Source organism: Chelonoidis abingdonii, chromosome 3 (genome assembly GCF_003597395.2).
Source record: "Chelonoidis abingdonii isolate Lonesome George chromosome 3, CheloAbing_2.0, whole genome shotgun sequence".
In the NCBI taxonomy this organism is placed as follows: Eukaryota; Metazoa; Chordata; order Testudines; family Testudinidae; genus Chelonoidis; species Chelonoidis abingdonii.
This window is the reverse complement of record NC_133771.1, coordinates 87,073,594-87,089,667: the sequence shown is the minus strand read 5'-3', so window position 1 is coordinate 87,089,667 and position 16,074 is coordinate 87,073,594. Positions and strand designations below refer to the sequence as shown.

General features: G+C 47.4%; 1 protein-coding gene across 1 annotated transcript in view; it reads left to right on the top strand.

The window, feature by feature from the left end:
• AK9 (adenylate kinase 9) overlaps positions 1-16,074 on the top strand; it is a 244,988-nt gene that overhangs the window by 146,511 nt on the left and 82,403 nt on the right. Inside the window, exons 26-27 of the mRNA XM_075064564.1 lie at positions 12,466-12,678; positions 13,342-13,638. Coding sequence (XP_074920665.1) covers positions 12,466-12,678; positions 13,342-13,638 — 510 coding nt within the window. The remainder of the gene's footprint in view (positions 1-12,465; positions 12,679-13,341; positions 13,639-16,074) is intronic.

Here is a 16,074-nt window from a genome sequence, read left to right as displayed (position 1 = left end):
GATAGCAAATATCGAGCTCTGGGCCGAGGAGGTGGAGGAGCCTTCCGATAACCTCTTCAATGTCCTCGTCTTCTCGGTACTGGTGCGTGTGGCGCTCTCATTCCATCAGGGAGTAGCCAACATCACCACTGGCCTCTGGCAGACCCCGGCCTCCCTTGTGTCAATTTCCAGAAAGGCCGAGAGGAAGTACTTCCTCCCCACAAAGGGACACTAGTACCTATACACCCACCCAGCTCCTAACTCCTTGGTGGTAGAGTTGGTCCACCACCGTGAGCGGAATGGCCAGCCCGCACCCACACCAAAAGAGAAGTACGCTCATAGACTGGACACCTTTGGGAAAAAGGTTTATTCGTCCGTGAGTTTCCAGCTCAGAGTGGCCAACCACCAGGCACTGCTGAGCCGGTATGAGTTTAATCTCTGGGGTTCCCTCTCTAAGTTTAAGCCCCTTCTCCAGAACAAGGACGTACAGGAGTTTCGGGCCTTGATCGACGAGGGTGCGGTCACGGCCAAAGCAGCTTTCCAGGCGGCTTTGACTGCAGCGGACACAGCTGCTCGTATGATGGCTTCCGCAGTCTCCATGCGATGGGCATCGTGGCTCTCGCTCTTGGGGTTGTCGGTCGAGTCCCAGTCTATAATGCAGGACCTGCCCTTTGATGGCAAGGCCCTGTTTGCAGAACAGACAGATACTGATCTGCACGGGATGAAGGACTCCCACACCATCCTTCAGATGCTAGGTCTGTATGTCCCTCCCTTTAAGGACAAGCCCAGGCCTCAAACCTCTGTTCTTGTTGTTCAGGGCAGATACAAGCCCCCGCCTAAGCGGCAGAGGGAACAAAGGCGTCGATCCCAAAGCCAGTCCCGTTTGGCCCCCCGGCCTGCGACCTCTAAAGCCAGGCGGCCGGGGAAGCGGCATTTTTGACTCGTTGAGGGGGGTCACCGAGCCTGTTGCCAGTGTTCCCCCCACCCAGTTAATAAAAGTTGCCTTTTATGAACCGTTTATCGGCCTTCCGACTGCAGTGGGCCTGTATAACATCAGACCAATGTGTCCTCAGCACCATTCCCAAGAGTACAGGCTGCAGTTTGTTTCCACCCCTCCCAACTGTCCCCTGTCCGGGCAGCCGGCCGGGGTCTTGGAGCATGCCCTCCTTCTCCTTCAGGAGGTGGAGTGCCTCCTCTCCCTGGGAGCGATGGAAAGGGTACTTCGGGACTACCAGGGCAGGAGTTTTTACTCCAGGTATTTCCTCATCCCGAAAGTGAAGGGCGGGCTTTGGCCCATCCTTGACCTGCGGAATCTCAACCAGTTCCTGGTTCGTTGTAAATTCCGCATAGTGTCCCTGGCCTCTATTATTCCATCCCTAGACCAAGGGGATTGGTTTATGGTGCTGGACCTCCAGGATGCGTACTTTCACATCCACATATTCGAGGGTCACAGGCATTTCCTCCGTTTCTTGGTGGATCAGGACCATTTCCAGTTTACAGTTCTCCCCTTTGGCCTCTCTACTGCCCCCAGAGTATTTACAAAGTGTACGGTTGTCATGGCTGCCCACCTCAGGGAAAAAGGGCTGCAAATCTTTCCCTACCTCAGCAACTGGCTGCTCAAGGACCGGTCTCGGTCTCTGGTGCAGCAGCACATGAGCGTCCTGTTAAACACCTGTGCAGCTCTGGGCCTACTGGTAAACGAGGAGAAATCCACTTTCGTCCCAGTTAAGCACATAAGCTTTATAGGAGTGCTGCTGGATTCCCGGGTGACCATAGCCTCCCTTCCAGAGGACAGGTTTGAGGCATTCAAAGCTCTCATCGCCTCAGTCACAGCCTTTCCGGTGACCACGGCACGGGTGTGCCTGGAAATCCTTGACCACATGGCAGCATGCATCTATGTGGTGCAACATGCCAGGCTTCGGATGAGGCCCCTTCAGCTCTGGCTGGCTTCCTGGTACTCTTAGGTCAGAGACAGCCTGGACAAGGTGGTCACGCTGCTGCCCAGGGTGGTGGCAGATCTCCAATGGTAGTCCCTCCCGAGCAACATCCCCTTCTGAGAGCCCCCTCCATCACTAGACCTAGTGTCGGATGCCTCGGACCTGGGCTGGGGACCCCACATGGGCGATAGCAGGACCCAGGGCATGTAGTCACCAGAGGAACTGACCCTGCACATAAATGTCAGTGAGCTCAGGGTCATATGCCTGGCATGCATGGCCTTTTGCCAGCACATACAGGGGACGGTGGTCAGAGTCCTTACGGACAACACGACCACCATGTATTACATCAACAAACGGGGGCACACGTTCCCGAGCCTTATGCCAGGAAGCCCAACTCCTGTGGGAGTTTTGTATAGCCCACAACGTACTTCTTTGGGCTTTGAACCTGCCAGGCAAGAGCAACACACTCGCAGACCACCTGAGCAGAGTGTTCTCCCAGCAGCATGAGTGGTCCCTGCACAGGGAGGTAGCCAGGTGGATCTTCCTAAAGTGGGGTGCTCCCCAGGTAGACCTGTTTGCCACCGCCCAGAATGAACAGTGTCCTCAATTCTGCCCCAGAGCGAGAGGGGGCAAGGGGTCGATATTGGATGGGTTCCTGCTCCCATGGTCGGGGTCCCTGTTGTACGCCTTTCCACCCTTCGCCTTAATAGGCAGGGTCCTACAGAAGGTGAAGTCAGACAGGGCGAGGGTCATTCTCATAGCCCCAGATTTGGCCCGTCAGCATTGGTATGGGTCCCTACTGCAACTCTTAGCGGCCCCTCCATGCAGGCTGCCACTCCGCCCAGACCTCCTCTCCCAGGAGGAAGGTCGTCTCCTCCATCCCAATCTGGCCACACTCCACCTGACAGCATGGCTGCTCCATGGTTAAATGAGGAGGAAGGGAGGTGTTTTGAGGATGTGAGGAAGGTCCTCCTGGAAAGTAGGAAACCCTCCACACGTTGAACCTACCTGGCTAAATGGTATAGGTTCTCTAGGTGGGTGAGGGATAGAGGTTCTTCTCCCCTTTCCGTGTCTATCCAGCTTGTCCTCGACTACCTCCTCTCCCTTAGGACACAAGGGCTGGCGCCCTCGTCAGTCAGGGTGCACCTGGTGGCCATTTCGGCTTTCCATCCCCTGTTGCAGGGCCTGTCTGTGTTCTCACATCACATGATGGCCCGGTTTCTGAAAGGGTTAGATCGGGCATTCCCATACACCAGACCCCTGGTTCCACTCTGGGACCTGAACCTGGTGCTCTCGTGCCTCACAGGGCCTCCCTTTGAGCCATTAGCCACGTGCTCGTGGTCCCACCTGTCGTGGAAGGTGGCATTCGTAGTTGCCATCACCTCAGCCCACCGCGTCTCAGAGTTCGGGCCCTGACTTCTGAACCGCCGTATATGGTCTTCCATAAGGTTCAGCTCCGTCCTCACCCTGCGTTTTTGCCGAAGGTGGTCTCAGCTTTTCACATGGATCAGGATATTTTTCTCTCTGTCCTAAATCCCATTCTTCCAATGAGGAACGCTGCATGCACACGTTGGACGTGCGCAGAACCAGGTCATTTAGGAGGTCCCCCCAGCTTTTTATTGCTTCGGCCGAGCATGTGAGGGGACGGCCAGTGTCCACTCAGCGCATCTCCTGCTGGATCATCTTGTGCATTCGTACCTGTTACAACATAAGAACATAAGAACGGCCGTACCGGGTCAGACCAAAGGTCCATCTAGCCCAGTATCTGTCTACCGACAGTGGCCAATGCCAGGTGCCCCAGAGGGAGTGAAGCTAACAGGCAAATGATCAAGTGATCTCTCTCCTGCCATCCCTCTCCATCCTCTGATGAACAGAGGCTAGGGACACCATCTTTACTCTTCCTGGCTAATAGCCATTTATGGACTTAGACACCATGAATTTATCCAGTTCCCTTTTAAACATTGTATAGTCCCAGCCTTCACAATCTCTTCAGGTAAGGAGTTCCAACAAGTTGACTGTCCACTGTGTGAAGAAGAACTTCTTTTATTTGTTTTTAAACCTGCTGCCTATTAATTTCATTTGGTGACACCTAGTCTTGTTTATGGGAATAAGTAAATAACTTTTCCTTATTCACTTTCTCCACATCACTCATGATTTTATATCCTATCATATCCCCCCTTAGTCTCCTCTTTTTCCAAGGTGAAGAGGCCTAGCCTCTTTAATCTTTCGTCATATGGGACCTCCAAAACCCCTAATCATTTCAGTTGCCCTTTTCTGAACTTTTTCTAGTGCTAGAATATCTTTTTTGAGGTGAGGAGACCACATCTGTACACAGTATTCGAGATGTGGGTGTACCATGGATTTATATAAGGGCAATAATATATTCCCAGTCTTATTCTCTATCCCCTTTTTAATGATTCCTAACATCCTGTTTGATTTTTTGACCGCCTCTGCGCACTGCATGGACATCTTCAGAGAACTATCCACGATGATGCCAAGATCTTTTTCCTGACTCGTTTAGCTAAAATTAGCCCCCATCATATTGTATGTATAGTTGGGGTTATTTTTTCCAATGTGCATTACTTTACATTTATCCACATTAAATTTCATTTGCCATTTTGTTGCCCAAATCACTTAGTTTTGTGAGATCTTTTTGAAGTTCTTCACAGTCTGCTTTGGTCTTAACTATCTTGAGTAGTTTAGTATCATCTACAACTTTGCCACCTCACTGTTTACCCCTTTCTCCAGATCATTTATGAATAAATTGAATAGAATTGGTCCTAGAACTGACCCTTGGGGAACACCACTAGTTACCCCTCTCCATTCTGAGAATTTACCATTAATTCCTACTCTTTGTTCCCTGTCTTTTAACCAGTTCTCAGTCTATGAAAGGACCTTCCCTTTTATCCCATGACAGCTTAATTTACGTAACAGCCTTTGGTGAGGGGGGTTCCCCCGCCTCCTATTGTAAAGGCGCATTCCACCAGAGCCCAAGCCTCGTCAGCGGCCTATGTGGCTCATGTCCCTATCCAGGACATCTGTAGGACTGGTACGTGGTCCTCTGTCCACCCCTTTTCATCACACTATGTGATCGTCTCCCACCATAGACAGCTGCAGCTTCACAGCAGCCAGCAAACAGAGCTGTAAACAGGAGTTTCAGTGGAAGCTCTGTTGAAGGAGAAGGTTTTTGTATTTTGTGTATTGTATTTTGTGGTTTGTATGTGTGGATGCTGGTAGGGGCAGTGTGCTGGGAGAGAAGCTGAGCCCTGATTAGGGGGCAGGGCTTCTCTGCTTAGGGGTCCCGTAAAGGTAGCCAGCCAGTCAGGCAGCGGCATAGACAGCTGTAGTGGCACAGCAGCCAGCAAACAGAGCTGTAAACGGGAGTTTAAAGGAGGAGTTTGTGGGCGAGACTCAGACCTAGGCAAAGGAACTGACAGGCTAGTGAAGGGAGTGGGTGGTGTTCTGCCAGTGTTCTGGTGCCTGTTGGGGGTTTGTTTTGGTTTGTGTTTCCTGGACTAACAGGTTTTAGGTGAGAAGGCTATGACCAATACAGAGGCAGCAGTGAAAGACACAATGAGTATGACTAGATGTGGAAGCTGCGGCGTGTACATAATCTTGGAGGGGGTATCTGAAAAGAGTTTCGTCTGCATGAAGTGCTGCCTGATAGAGCTGATGGAAGGAAAGATCTGAGGACTGAAGATGCAGGTGAAAACTCTGGTAGGGTTTAGAAGGGGGTCCGAGCAGATGATGGAGCAAAGATATGAGGAGGCTGAAGGGATAAGCTCAGACTTGCAGATGGAAGCAGGACCAAAGAATTCTGAGGGGAGACTGCTGGGTGAGGAAAGTGGACCTTGGAAGCACATGACTAAGAGAACCAGGCAGAGGAAAAGACGGGCCAGTGAAGGAGAAATAGAGCTCAGGAACAGATTTGCAGAGATGGAGAATGAAGAAAGGGCACAGCAGGTGGTTGCTGAAGGTGCAAGGGCAAGGAAGAAGAGAAGAGCAGCTAGTCCTACAGGAAGAGGGGAAGAGTCAATGGAGACAACACCAAATATGGGCCCCAGGAGGATATGGGATGGGTTGTGGAGGATTGCAAGGGTGAATAGGAATCAAGAGGACTTGCAGGCAGTGGGAGCAGGGGATAGACCGGAGAATCACACTGTCACCAGGAAAAGGCAGGTCTACGTGACTGGGGACTCCTTACTGAGAAGGATAGAGAGGCCTGTAACTAGAGCTGATCCGGAGAACAGAAGGGTGTGCTGTCTGCTGGGTGCTAAAATATGGGATGCGGACCTGAGGGTATGTCTACACTACAGGATTAGTCCGATTTTACATAAACCAGTTTTGTAAAACAGATTGTATAAAGTCGAGTGCACGCGGCCACATTAATTTGGTGGTGTGCATCCATGGTCTGAGGCTAGCGTCGATTTCCGGAGCGTTGCACTGTGGGTAGCTATTCGGTAGCTATCCCATAGTTCCCGCAGTCTCCCCAGCCCCTTGGAATTCTGGGTTGAGATCCCAGTGCCTGATGGGGCAAAAATCATTGTCGCGGGTGGTTCTGGGTAAATGTCGTCACTCATTCCTTCCTCCAGGAAAACAACGGCAGACAATCATTTTGCGCCCTTTTTCCCAAAAATAAAAAAAAAGCTGAATGGGCTCCTATGGTTGCCCATCTAGTATGGCGCTGCCCATAGTGGCAAGTCCTAGAGATGTCCAGGTAATCTCCACGCCGGAATTTAACATTGAGAGGGAAGAAAACAAAGTAAGAGAGGATACAGCCGTGGGCAGAAATGGACATAAAGGAGGAAGGGTAGTGTAGATACCAGTCTAATAGGTGATACTGGTGGTAGAATGTCTGTGCCTAATGGGTAAAGAATGTCAGTGAAGCCAAACAGCAAAAATTAAGATGTCTGTACACTAATGCGAGGAGCCTAGGTAACAAAATGGAGGAACTAGAGCTACTGGTGCAGGAAGTGAAACCGGATATTATAGGGATAACAGAAACATGGTGGAATAGTAGTCATGACTGGAGTACAGGTATTGAAGGCTATGTGCTGTTTAGGAAAGACAGAAATAAAGGCAAAGGTGGTGGAGTAGCATTGTATATCAATGATGAGGTTAACTGTAAAGAAATAAGAAGTGATGGAATGGATAAGACAGAGTCTGTCTGGGCAAAAATCACATTGGGAAAGAAAGCTACTAGAGCCTCCCCTGAGATAGTGCTTGGGGTGTGCTAGACCGCCGGGATCTGATTTGGATATGGATAGAGACCTCTTTAATGTTTTTAATGAAGTAAACACTAATGGGAATTGTGTGATCATGGGAGACTTTAACTTCCCAGATATAGACTGGAGGACAAGTGCTAGTAAAAATAATAGGGCTCAGATTTTTCTGGATGTGATAGCTGATGGATTTCTTCACCAAGTAGTTGAAGAACCAACAAGAGGGGATGCCATTTTAGATTTGGTTTTGGTGAGTAGTGAGGACCTCATAGAAGAAATGGTTGTAGGGGACAACCTTGGTTCGAGTGATCATGAGCTAATTCAGTTCAAACTAGATGGAAGGATAAACAAAAATAGATCTGGGACTAGGGTTTTTTTTCAAAAGGGCTAACTTTAAAGAATTAAGGAAATTAGTTAGGGAAGTGGATTGGACTGAAGAACTTGTGGATCTAAAGGCAGAGGAGGCCTGGAATTACTTCAAGTCAAAGTTGCAGAAACTATCAGAAGCCTGCATCCCAAGAAAGGGGAAAAAATTCATAGGCAGGAGTTGTAGACCAAGCTGGATGAGCAAGCATCTCAGAGAGGTGATTAAGAAAAAGCAGAAAGCCTACAAGGAGTGGAAGATGGGGAGGGATTAGCAAAGGAAAGCTACCTTATTGAGGTCAGAACATGTAGGGATAAAGTGAGAAAGGCTAAAAGCCATGTAGAGTTGGACCTTGCAAAGGGAATTAAAACCAATAGTAAAAGGTTCTATAGCCATATAAATAAGAAGAAAACAAAGAAAGAAGAAGTGGGACCACGCTAAACACTGAGGATGGAATGGAGGTTAAGGATAATCTAGGCATGGCCCAATATCTAAACAAATACTTTGCCTCAGTCTTTAATGAGGCTAATGAGGAGCTTAGGGATAATGGAAGGATGACAAATGGGAATGAGGATATGGAGGTAGATATTACCACATCCGAGGTAGAAGCCAAACTCGAACAGCTTAATGGGACAAAATCGGAGGCCCAGATAATCTTCATCCAAGAATATTAAAGGAACTGGCACATGAAATTGCAAGCCCATTAGCAAGAATTTTTAATGAATCAGTAAACTCAGGGGTTGTACCGTACGACTGGAGAATTGCTAACATAGTTCCTATTTTTAAGAAAGGGAAAAAAAGTGATCCTGAGTAACTATAGGCCTGTTAGTTTGACATCTGTAGTATGTAAGGTCTTGGAAAAAATTTTTGAAGGAGAAAGTAGTTAAAGGACATTGAGGTCAATGGTAATTGGGACAAAATACAACATGGTTTTACAAAAGGTAGATCGTGCCAAACCAACCTGATCTCCTTCTTTGAGAAGGTAACAGATTTTTTAGACAAAGGAAATGCAGTGGATCTAATTTACCTCGATTTCAGTAAGGCATTTGATACGGTTCCACATGGGGAATTATTAGTTAAATTGGAAAAGATGGGGATCAATATGAAAATTGAAAGGTGGATAAGGAACTGGTTAAAGGGGAGACTACAACGGGTCGTACTGAAAGGTGAACTGTCAGGCTGAAGGAGGTTACTAGTGGAGTTCCTCAGGGATCGGTTTTGGGACCAATCTTATTTAATCTTTTTATTACTGACCTTGGCACAAAAAGTAGGAATATTCTAATAAAGTTTGCAGATGACACAATGCTGGGAGGTATTGCTAACACAGAGGAGGACCGGGATATCCTACAGGAAGATCTGGATGACCTTGTAAACTGGAGTGATAATAATAGGATTAAATTTAATAGTGAAAAGTGCAAGGTCATGTATTTAGGGATTAATAGCAAGAATTTTAGTTATAAATTGGGGACACATCAGTTGGAAGTAACAGAGGAGGAGAAGGACCTCCAATGTGATATGGCCATTAAAAAAGCTAATGTGATATAAAGGTGCATGGCTGGGGCTCAACCCTCCCTGGGGAGGAGGGGAGCCACACCGGCCTCGACACACGTCGTCTGAGGCGGCCTCTGTCTTCAGGGGTGAGCGCTGCTGCACAGTCGCCTGGGCTCCGGCCTTCTGCTATAGGGCGGGGCAATGAATACAAAATTATAGAGGTTCAGGTCCTCGTGGCTCAGGGTTGAGCAGTCAATAGTTCAGACAGCTTGGGCCCTTTGGGGCAGGACCGAGCAGTGACACAGTTAAAAGGGGCCCAGCCCTTGGTTCTGGCGGGGCACCAAACACACAATTACAATAGCTCAGACCCTTGTGGCTCAGGGTTGAGCAGTCAATAGTTCAGGCAGCTCGCGCCCTTTGGGGCAGGACCGAGCAGTAGCACAGTTAAAAGGGGCCCAGCCCTTAGTTCGGGCAGGGCACCAAACACACAATTACAATAGCTCAGACCCTTGTGGCTCAGGGTTGAGCAGTCAATAGTTCAGACAGCTCGGGCCCTTTGGGGCAGGACCGAGCAGTAGCACAGTTAAAGGGGGCCCAGCCCCTGGTTCAGGCGGGGCACCAAACACGCAGTTACAATAGCTCAGACCCTTGTGGCCCAGGGTTGAGCAGTCACCACTAGACTTGATGGCCTCCTTAGGCCGGGAAGAGGGGGATTCTGCCACCCAGCTATGAGTGGCAGTGGAAACGCAGGCCCACCCACTCCACTGCGTTCCAGCCCGTGGTCCCTAGTAGCGGCTATCACCGCTGACAGTCAGTGGGGTCCTGACCACAACACACTGACATGGGTTCAGTTTTACTCGCAGCCTGACTGGAGTCAGCTGCCCCAGGCTACTTCCAATCTCCCCCTCTGGGCCTACTTGACCTGGGGCATCAGTCCCTGGGAAGTCTAGTAGCATGGGCTCCTCCCGGCCAGGGCTGGGCGGTAGGTCCGGCAGTACCTCTGTGAAGTCCGGCCAGGCCTGGTCCAGGGATTCCTCGGGGTAGTAGCAGGGATGGGGTGGCTCCGGCAACTCCTCGTTGTAGCGGCGCGGGGAAGCTCCGGCAACTCCTCGTTGGAGCGTGCGCGGGGAAGCTCTGGCCAGTCAGGGCAACGGCCTTGGGCCTCAGCAGCTTCCCAGTCATGAGCACCCTCTGGCAGGTCTGCTCCCGATGGCGGCTGGGCTCCAACTGAGGGCTGAGGGCAGGTTTTTATACTTCCGGGTCGCCTCCTGACCCTCTGAAGGGCAGGCTCACTGCTCAGTGGCCCCGCCCCCTTAGGTGTCTGACGGGGCTTGACCCTCCCTGGGGAGGAGGGGAGCCACACCGCCTCGTTACATGTGGTTTTAAGATGCATCAGGCGAGGTATTTCCAGTAAAGATAAGGAGGTGTTAGTACCGTTATGCAAGGTACTGGTGAGACCTCGTTTGGAATACTGTGTGCAGTTCTGGCTCCAATGTTTAAGAAGGATAAATTCAAACTGGAACAGGTTCAGAGACGGGCTACTAGAATGATCCAAGGAATGGAAAACCTGTCTTATGAAAGGAGACTCAAAGAGTTTAGCTTGTTTAGCCTAACCAAAAGAAGGTTATGCGCGGATATGCTTGCTCTTTAGAAATATATCAGAGGGATAAATATTAGGGAGGGAGAGGAATTATTTAAGCTTAGTACCAGTGTGGACACAAGAACAAATGGATATAAACTGGACACTAGGAAGTTTAGACTTGAAATTAGACGAAGGTTTCTAACCATTAGAGTGAAGTTCTGGAACAGCCTTCCAAGGGGAGTAGTCGGGGCAAAAGACATATCTGGCTTTAAGACTAAGCTTGATAAGTTTATGGAGGGGATATTATGATGGGATAGGCTAATTTTGGCAATTAATTAGGCAACTGATCTTTGACTATTAGCAGGTAAGTATGCCCAGTGGTTTGTAATGGGATGTTAGATGGGATGGGATCTGAATTACTACAGAGAATTCTTTCCTGGGTGCTGGTTGGTGAGTCTTGCCCACATGCTCAGAGTTTAACTGATCGCCATATTTGGGGTCAGGAAGGAATTTTCCTCCAGGGCAAATTGGCAGGGGCCCTGGAGGTTTTTCGCCTTCCTCTGCAGCATGGGGCACGGGTCACTTGCTGGAGGATTGTCTGCAGCTTAAGGTCTTCAAACCACAATTTGAAGACTTCAATAACTCAGACATAGGTTAGGGGTTTGTTACAGGAGTGGGTGGGTGAGATTGTGTGTCCTGCACTGTGCAGAAGGTCAGAGTAGATGACCATAATGGTCCCTTCTGACCTTAAAGTATATGAGTCTATGAGTCTATGACGCCAGGTTTGGTAGGGTGGTGCTCCGCCCCGGTAACCCATACAACTTTACATTTAAACTCCTACTCGCCTCCATCAGGTATAGCTTGGAGTCACCTATTTTGGAATTCACCTGAGCAATCACTCGAAGAAGAAAGGGCAGTTACCTGTTTCCGTAACTGGGGTTCTTCGAGATGTGTTGCTCAGGTGTATTCCACGTCCCACCCTCCTTCCCCTCTGTCGAAGTTGTCTGGCAAGAAGGAACTGAGGGTGGAGGAAGCACGCAGCCCCCTTTATGACGCAATATGTCGGCGCCACTCCAGGGGTCGCAGTGGTGCTCCCCCACTACAGATACTGCTGAGTGAAAAACTTCTGGCACCAGTGCACATGGCGAGCAAGCACACCTATAGTGGAATACACCTGAGCAACCTATCTCGAAGAACGCCAGTTACGGAAACAGGTAACTGTCCTTTTCTCTGCTCAGGGTTTGCCATATGGCCCAGCGTCTTGTGCAGTAACCTCCTAGTTTCCAGCTGTCACCACATAAAGTGGCATTTAATTGCTCCTTCTTTCCATTTAGCCTGAAAAAAGTGTGCATAACATACCCATCAGATTTAGTTTGACTGTCTATAGGTCAAAGATCCGCTTTATTAATACCTTCCAGCATAACGTTACCTTGCCCTCACAAATTTGTACATGTAAATATTACATGTGCATTCACATAGTTACTCAGAATTCCACATATATTCAAGTAGATAAGCAATTACCTGAATTGAGTATAAATATTGTATTTGTAAATTGGTACATATGCAGAATTTGCACACACAAATTTGGAGATTGTTTGGGAGCTAGTTTGTAAATTTAGCAGTAAGCATTTAGAGTACCCTGTATTCAAACATTTGTAATTAGGAATGAGTGTAAGGTGTAAAGTTTGGATTGGATCTGGATTTCAAATGCCCTAGAGTTCAAGGGAGTGTTTAGATCTGGGGCTTTGCTTCATCATCATCTCTGAAAGTAATGTATTGTAATGCACTTGAAATGGGAAGTATGTGCACAGAATATTTTATATATAATGTTTTTCTACTTGATCCAAAGACTTCTTGACAGTTTTCTCTAAAACCGTTGTGTATTTCCAGGATGAAGATAAAATTAATGAAAAGAAGAGACACATGGGAGACACCAAACACTTTTGTCCAGTGAGTCTGAAGGAGAACTTTGTCCTTTTCCCAGGGGTTGCTGAACATGGAGCTATATATCGAGAAAAATTTTACTATTTTTCAAGTCCTGAGTCCAGAGAAAAGTTTTTGGAGAACCCTGAGGAGTATGTTGCTCACAAGGAACCATTACAAGTGAGAAAAAGTTAAAACTATTTAAAGTAGATTGCTAATAAGAGGTTGATATTACACATCATTTTCCATCCTTCATTACAATTATTTTTGTTGTTCTTATTTTTATGTTGCTACAAGTGTGCTAGGCACTTCACAGAAACAAGGAAGATGTGCCCCTTCTCCAATGAGTTTACAATCTAACTGTAGGCCCAACACAAAAAGTAAAGGTTATGAACAAAGGGAGAAGGGAAGGGCAGGACAAAGATTTACAATGATATCACATGCTTACTCAGTAAGCATGTGATACTCATTTTGATGGCTCTGTTAAAATAGTTTTTTGTTCATTAATTGTTGTTGTTAACTCACTTCTCATAAGTGAAATGGGGTCAGAGGAGGATGGGACTGGGTGGGAAGTTGAAATAAGAAGAATAAAAAGGGTGAAATAAAGGGGCAGAAGGGAAAGGAGTTAATGTACAGGTTTTTATCTACTGTATATGTAATTCACTGTAGTTTTAAACTTTGAAATGCAAAATGCATGTGTGCTCATGCTGCTTTTGGGGGTACTTTTTTTTATATTAGAGACCCTGAAATTTAGAATTAATTCAACAAGGTGTATACAACCGTAACTTAAGTTCACCCTAGTGTAGAAATTGTTATAAAAGTATTCTTAATTCTTTCTGACAGGCTCCTCCCTTAAGAGTGTGCCTGCTGGGCACACATGGAGCAGGTAAAACTATCTGTGGCCGATGGCTAGCTGACAAGTTAGGAATTTTCCATATTCAGTTTGAAGAACGTCTACAGGAAATGATCATGTCCAAAACTGAAAAGAGAGTTGGACTTGAATTTGACGAGGAACCTGAGGAAGATCACATTGACATGGAAGCTGTCTTTCAGGAATTGGGAGACTCCTCTCACACCAATACAGAAACAGAAACTGAAAGTGAAAGTGCACATGAAAATGAAAATAACAAAAATAAAGAGGTAATAATAGTAAGCAGTAGTATCCCCTTTTTAGAGGCCAAATACTCAGTATTGCCAACCCCAAGAACTACCATTCATTTCCTATTACTGTCTTGACTCCCTCCCCTCCTAATTTATTTCCTTTGATAAAAGAAGGTGGGGTGGTAAATAGTTTGAGAACCATTGATCTGTTTAATGCATCATGATTCACACTTGCTCAGAGAACTTATTACTTTTTAGAACTATAGTAAAGAACTTTACGTTAACTTCTGCTTTCTGAATTTAGCTGAGCAGGGTGCAGAGGAATGCATCAGGAGAAGGGGTCTTAGACAAAAATGTTCAGTTTTTAAAACTAATCAATTTTAGCTAATGGGGAGATAACTAGTGACTAGAATCCTTTGGAAGCACAGCGTAATGTAACTTCCCTTCATTACATATTTCAAAATAAAGTTAAATGTTGAAAGTATTCATAATATTCCCATTATGATCCTATAATGAGTGTTTTATGCAAAAACATATATCAATCATTCATATAAACAATAATGTCACAGTAAAAACAATAGGGGGTTGGTTTAGCTTTTTTTTAAAAAAGCAACACTTCCCTGATCTTCCCCGCCGCCCCACACACACACTCTAACTTCTCTGCCCGAAACTGGGCAGCACTCTCCCACTCTACCTCCCCCTGCTTTGGACCCCGCCTACATTCCCTTATATTCCCTAAATCTGCCTCCTGCTCCCTTCCGTGCCCCGTTTTCCCTCCACTTTTGCTAGGAAGGCCATTCATCCAGTTTTGAACTGGACAGTCCTCTTTTTGGGTGATTTGTCCTGTCTGGCACTAAGGTAACTGAAGTATTTTGTCTAGTATTAGACAGCTGATGCCATTTTTAAGGGTACAACACTTTGCCCCCTCCATCATAACCTCACACGCATAGTGTGCACAAATTCATACAGATAGAGCAGGGTGGCATGCTCTTGAAAATGGTGCTTCTTATGTGGTGTGACATTGCATGCACCGTGTGTATAAGGCAGGGGTGGACAAACTACGGCCCGTGGGCCAGATCCGGCCCGCAGGATTGCCCCCTGTGATGCCACGGGTCCCACACCGCTCTCAGAAGTGGCCAGCACCACTTCCCTGTGACCCCCAGGCAGGGGGCAGAGGGCTCTGTTCATTGCCCTTGCCTCCAAGCACTGCCCCCCACAGCTCCCATTGGCCGGGAACAGGGACCATCTCATCACCAACCACCTGCAGATACACAAGGATGGTACGATCACCCCTGGGCACCGCTCCCGATACCTTTTCCACCTAACTGGTCTTTCTGGGATCCATGAGCAAAGTTTAGGGCCCAAAACCACAAGCCCACCTAGGTCCAGATCAGCCCTTTCACCAACTGTCCCACCACCCTCAGAAACACAGGAGGAAGACACTGGGGAACCTGAGGACACAGCCAAACATGACACTTGTCCCTACTCACCTCTTTTTATCGTAACTGGACAAAACCATAATACCATCACCAGCCACTACTGGGGATGATTTCAGATACTTTCAGGACCTCTTGAAAAGGTAGCCAAATCCCTAAACATTTCACTAGAACAGCTACCAGAAGCCCAACATAAGGTCAAAGACATACTCCAGGCATCCCCAACGGCAAATATAGCTATGACAATTAATGATGAAATCATGGAGCCTGCAAAAAAAAATCTGCCAGACACCTGCTACAGCACCACCCTCATGTAAAAGATCCAACAAAAAATATTACATGTCAACAAAAGGGACTGAGTTCCTATTTACATACCTCCACACCAAATTCCTTAGTAGTGGAGGCAGCCACCCAAAGGAGGAATCAACACCAGTCGTGAACGACCCCATACGATAAGGATTGGAAAAGGCTAGACCTTTTCAGGTGGAAAGTTTATTCCTCAGCTACACTTCAGTTCCTCATAGCCAGCTATCTCCGCTAGCCAAATATACACACAATCTGTTCTCCAAAATGTCAACTTTTATTGAAAATTTACCAGATGACAAAAAAGAACAGTACAAGGCAAACATTTCTGAAGGGTCTCTCATCGCCAGGACAGCCCTCCAGGTCTCCCTGGACTCTGCAGACATGGCAGCACAATCCCTCATGACATCTGTGGTCATGCATCATGGCTCCACCTCTCTGGATTCCCAAGGGAGGTCCAGGCAACAATCAGGGACTTGCCCTTCGAGGGGCAGAAACTATTTGCAGACAAAATCAATGTCTCATTACACACCCTAAACGATTCAAGGGTGACCTTAAAAACTCTTGGCATTTACATACCTGCAAACAAAAACAAACAGAGCAGGTTTTACAATAAGTGATTCCGGTCTATGCCATACTCTCAACCCTGAAGACAGTATGACCAATGGCATAAACAAAGACAGAACAGACGTCAGCAGAACCAAGATGAGCCTTTGATGTCTCATTGATCCACCTC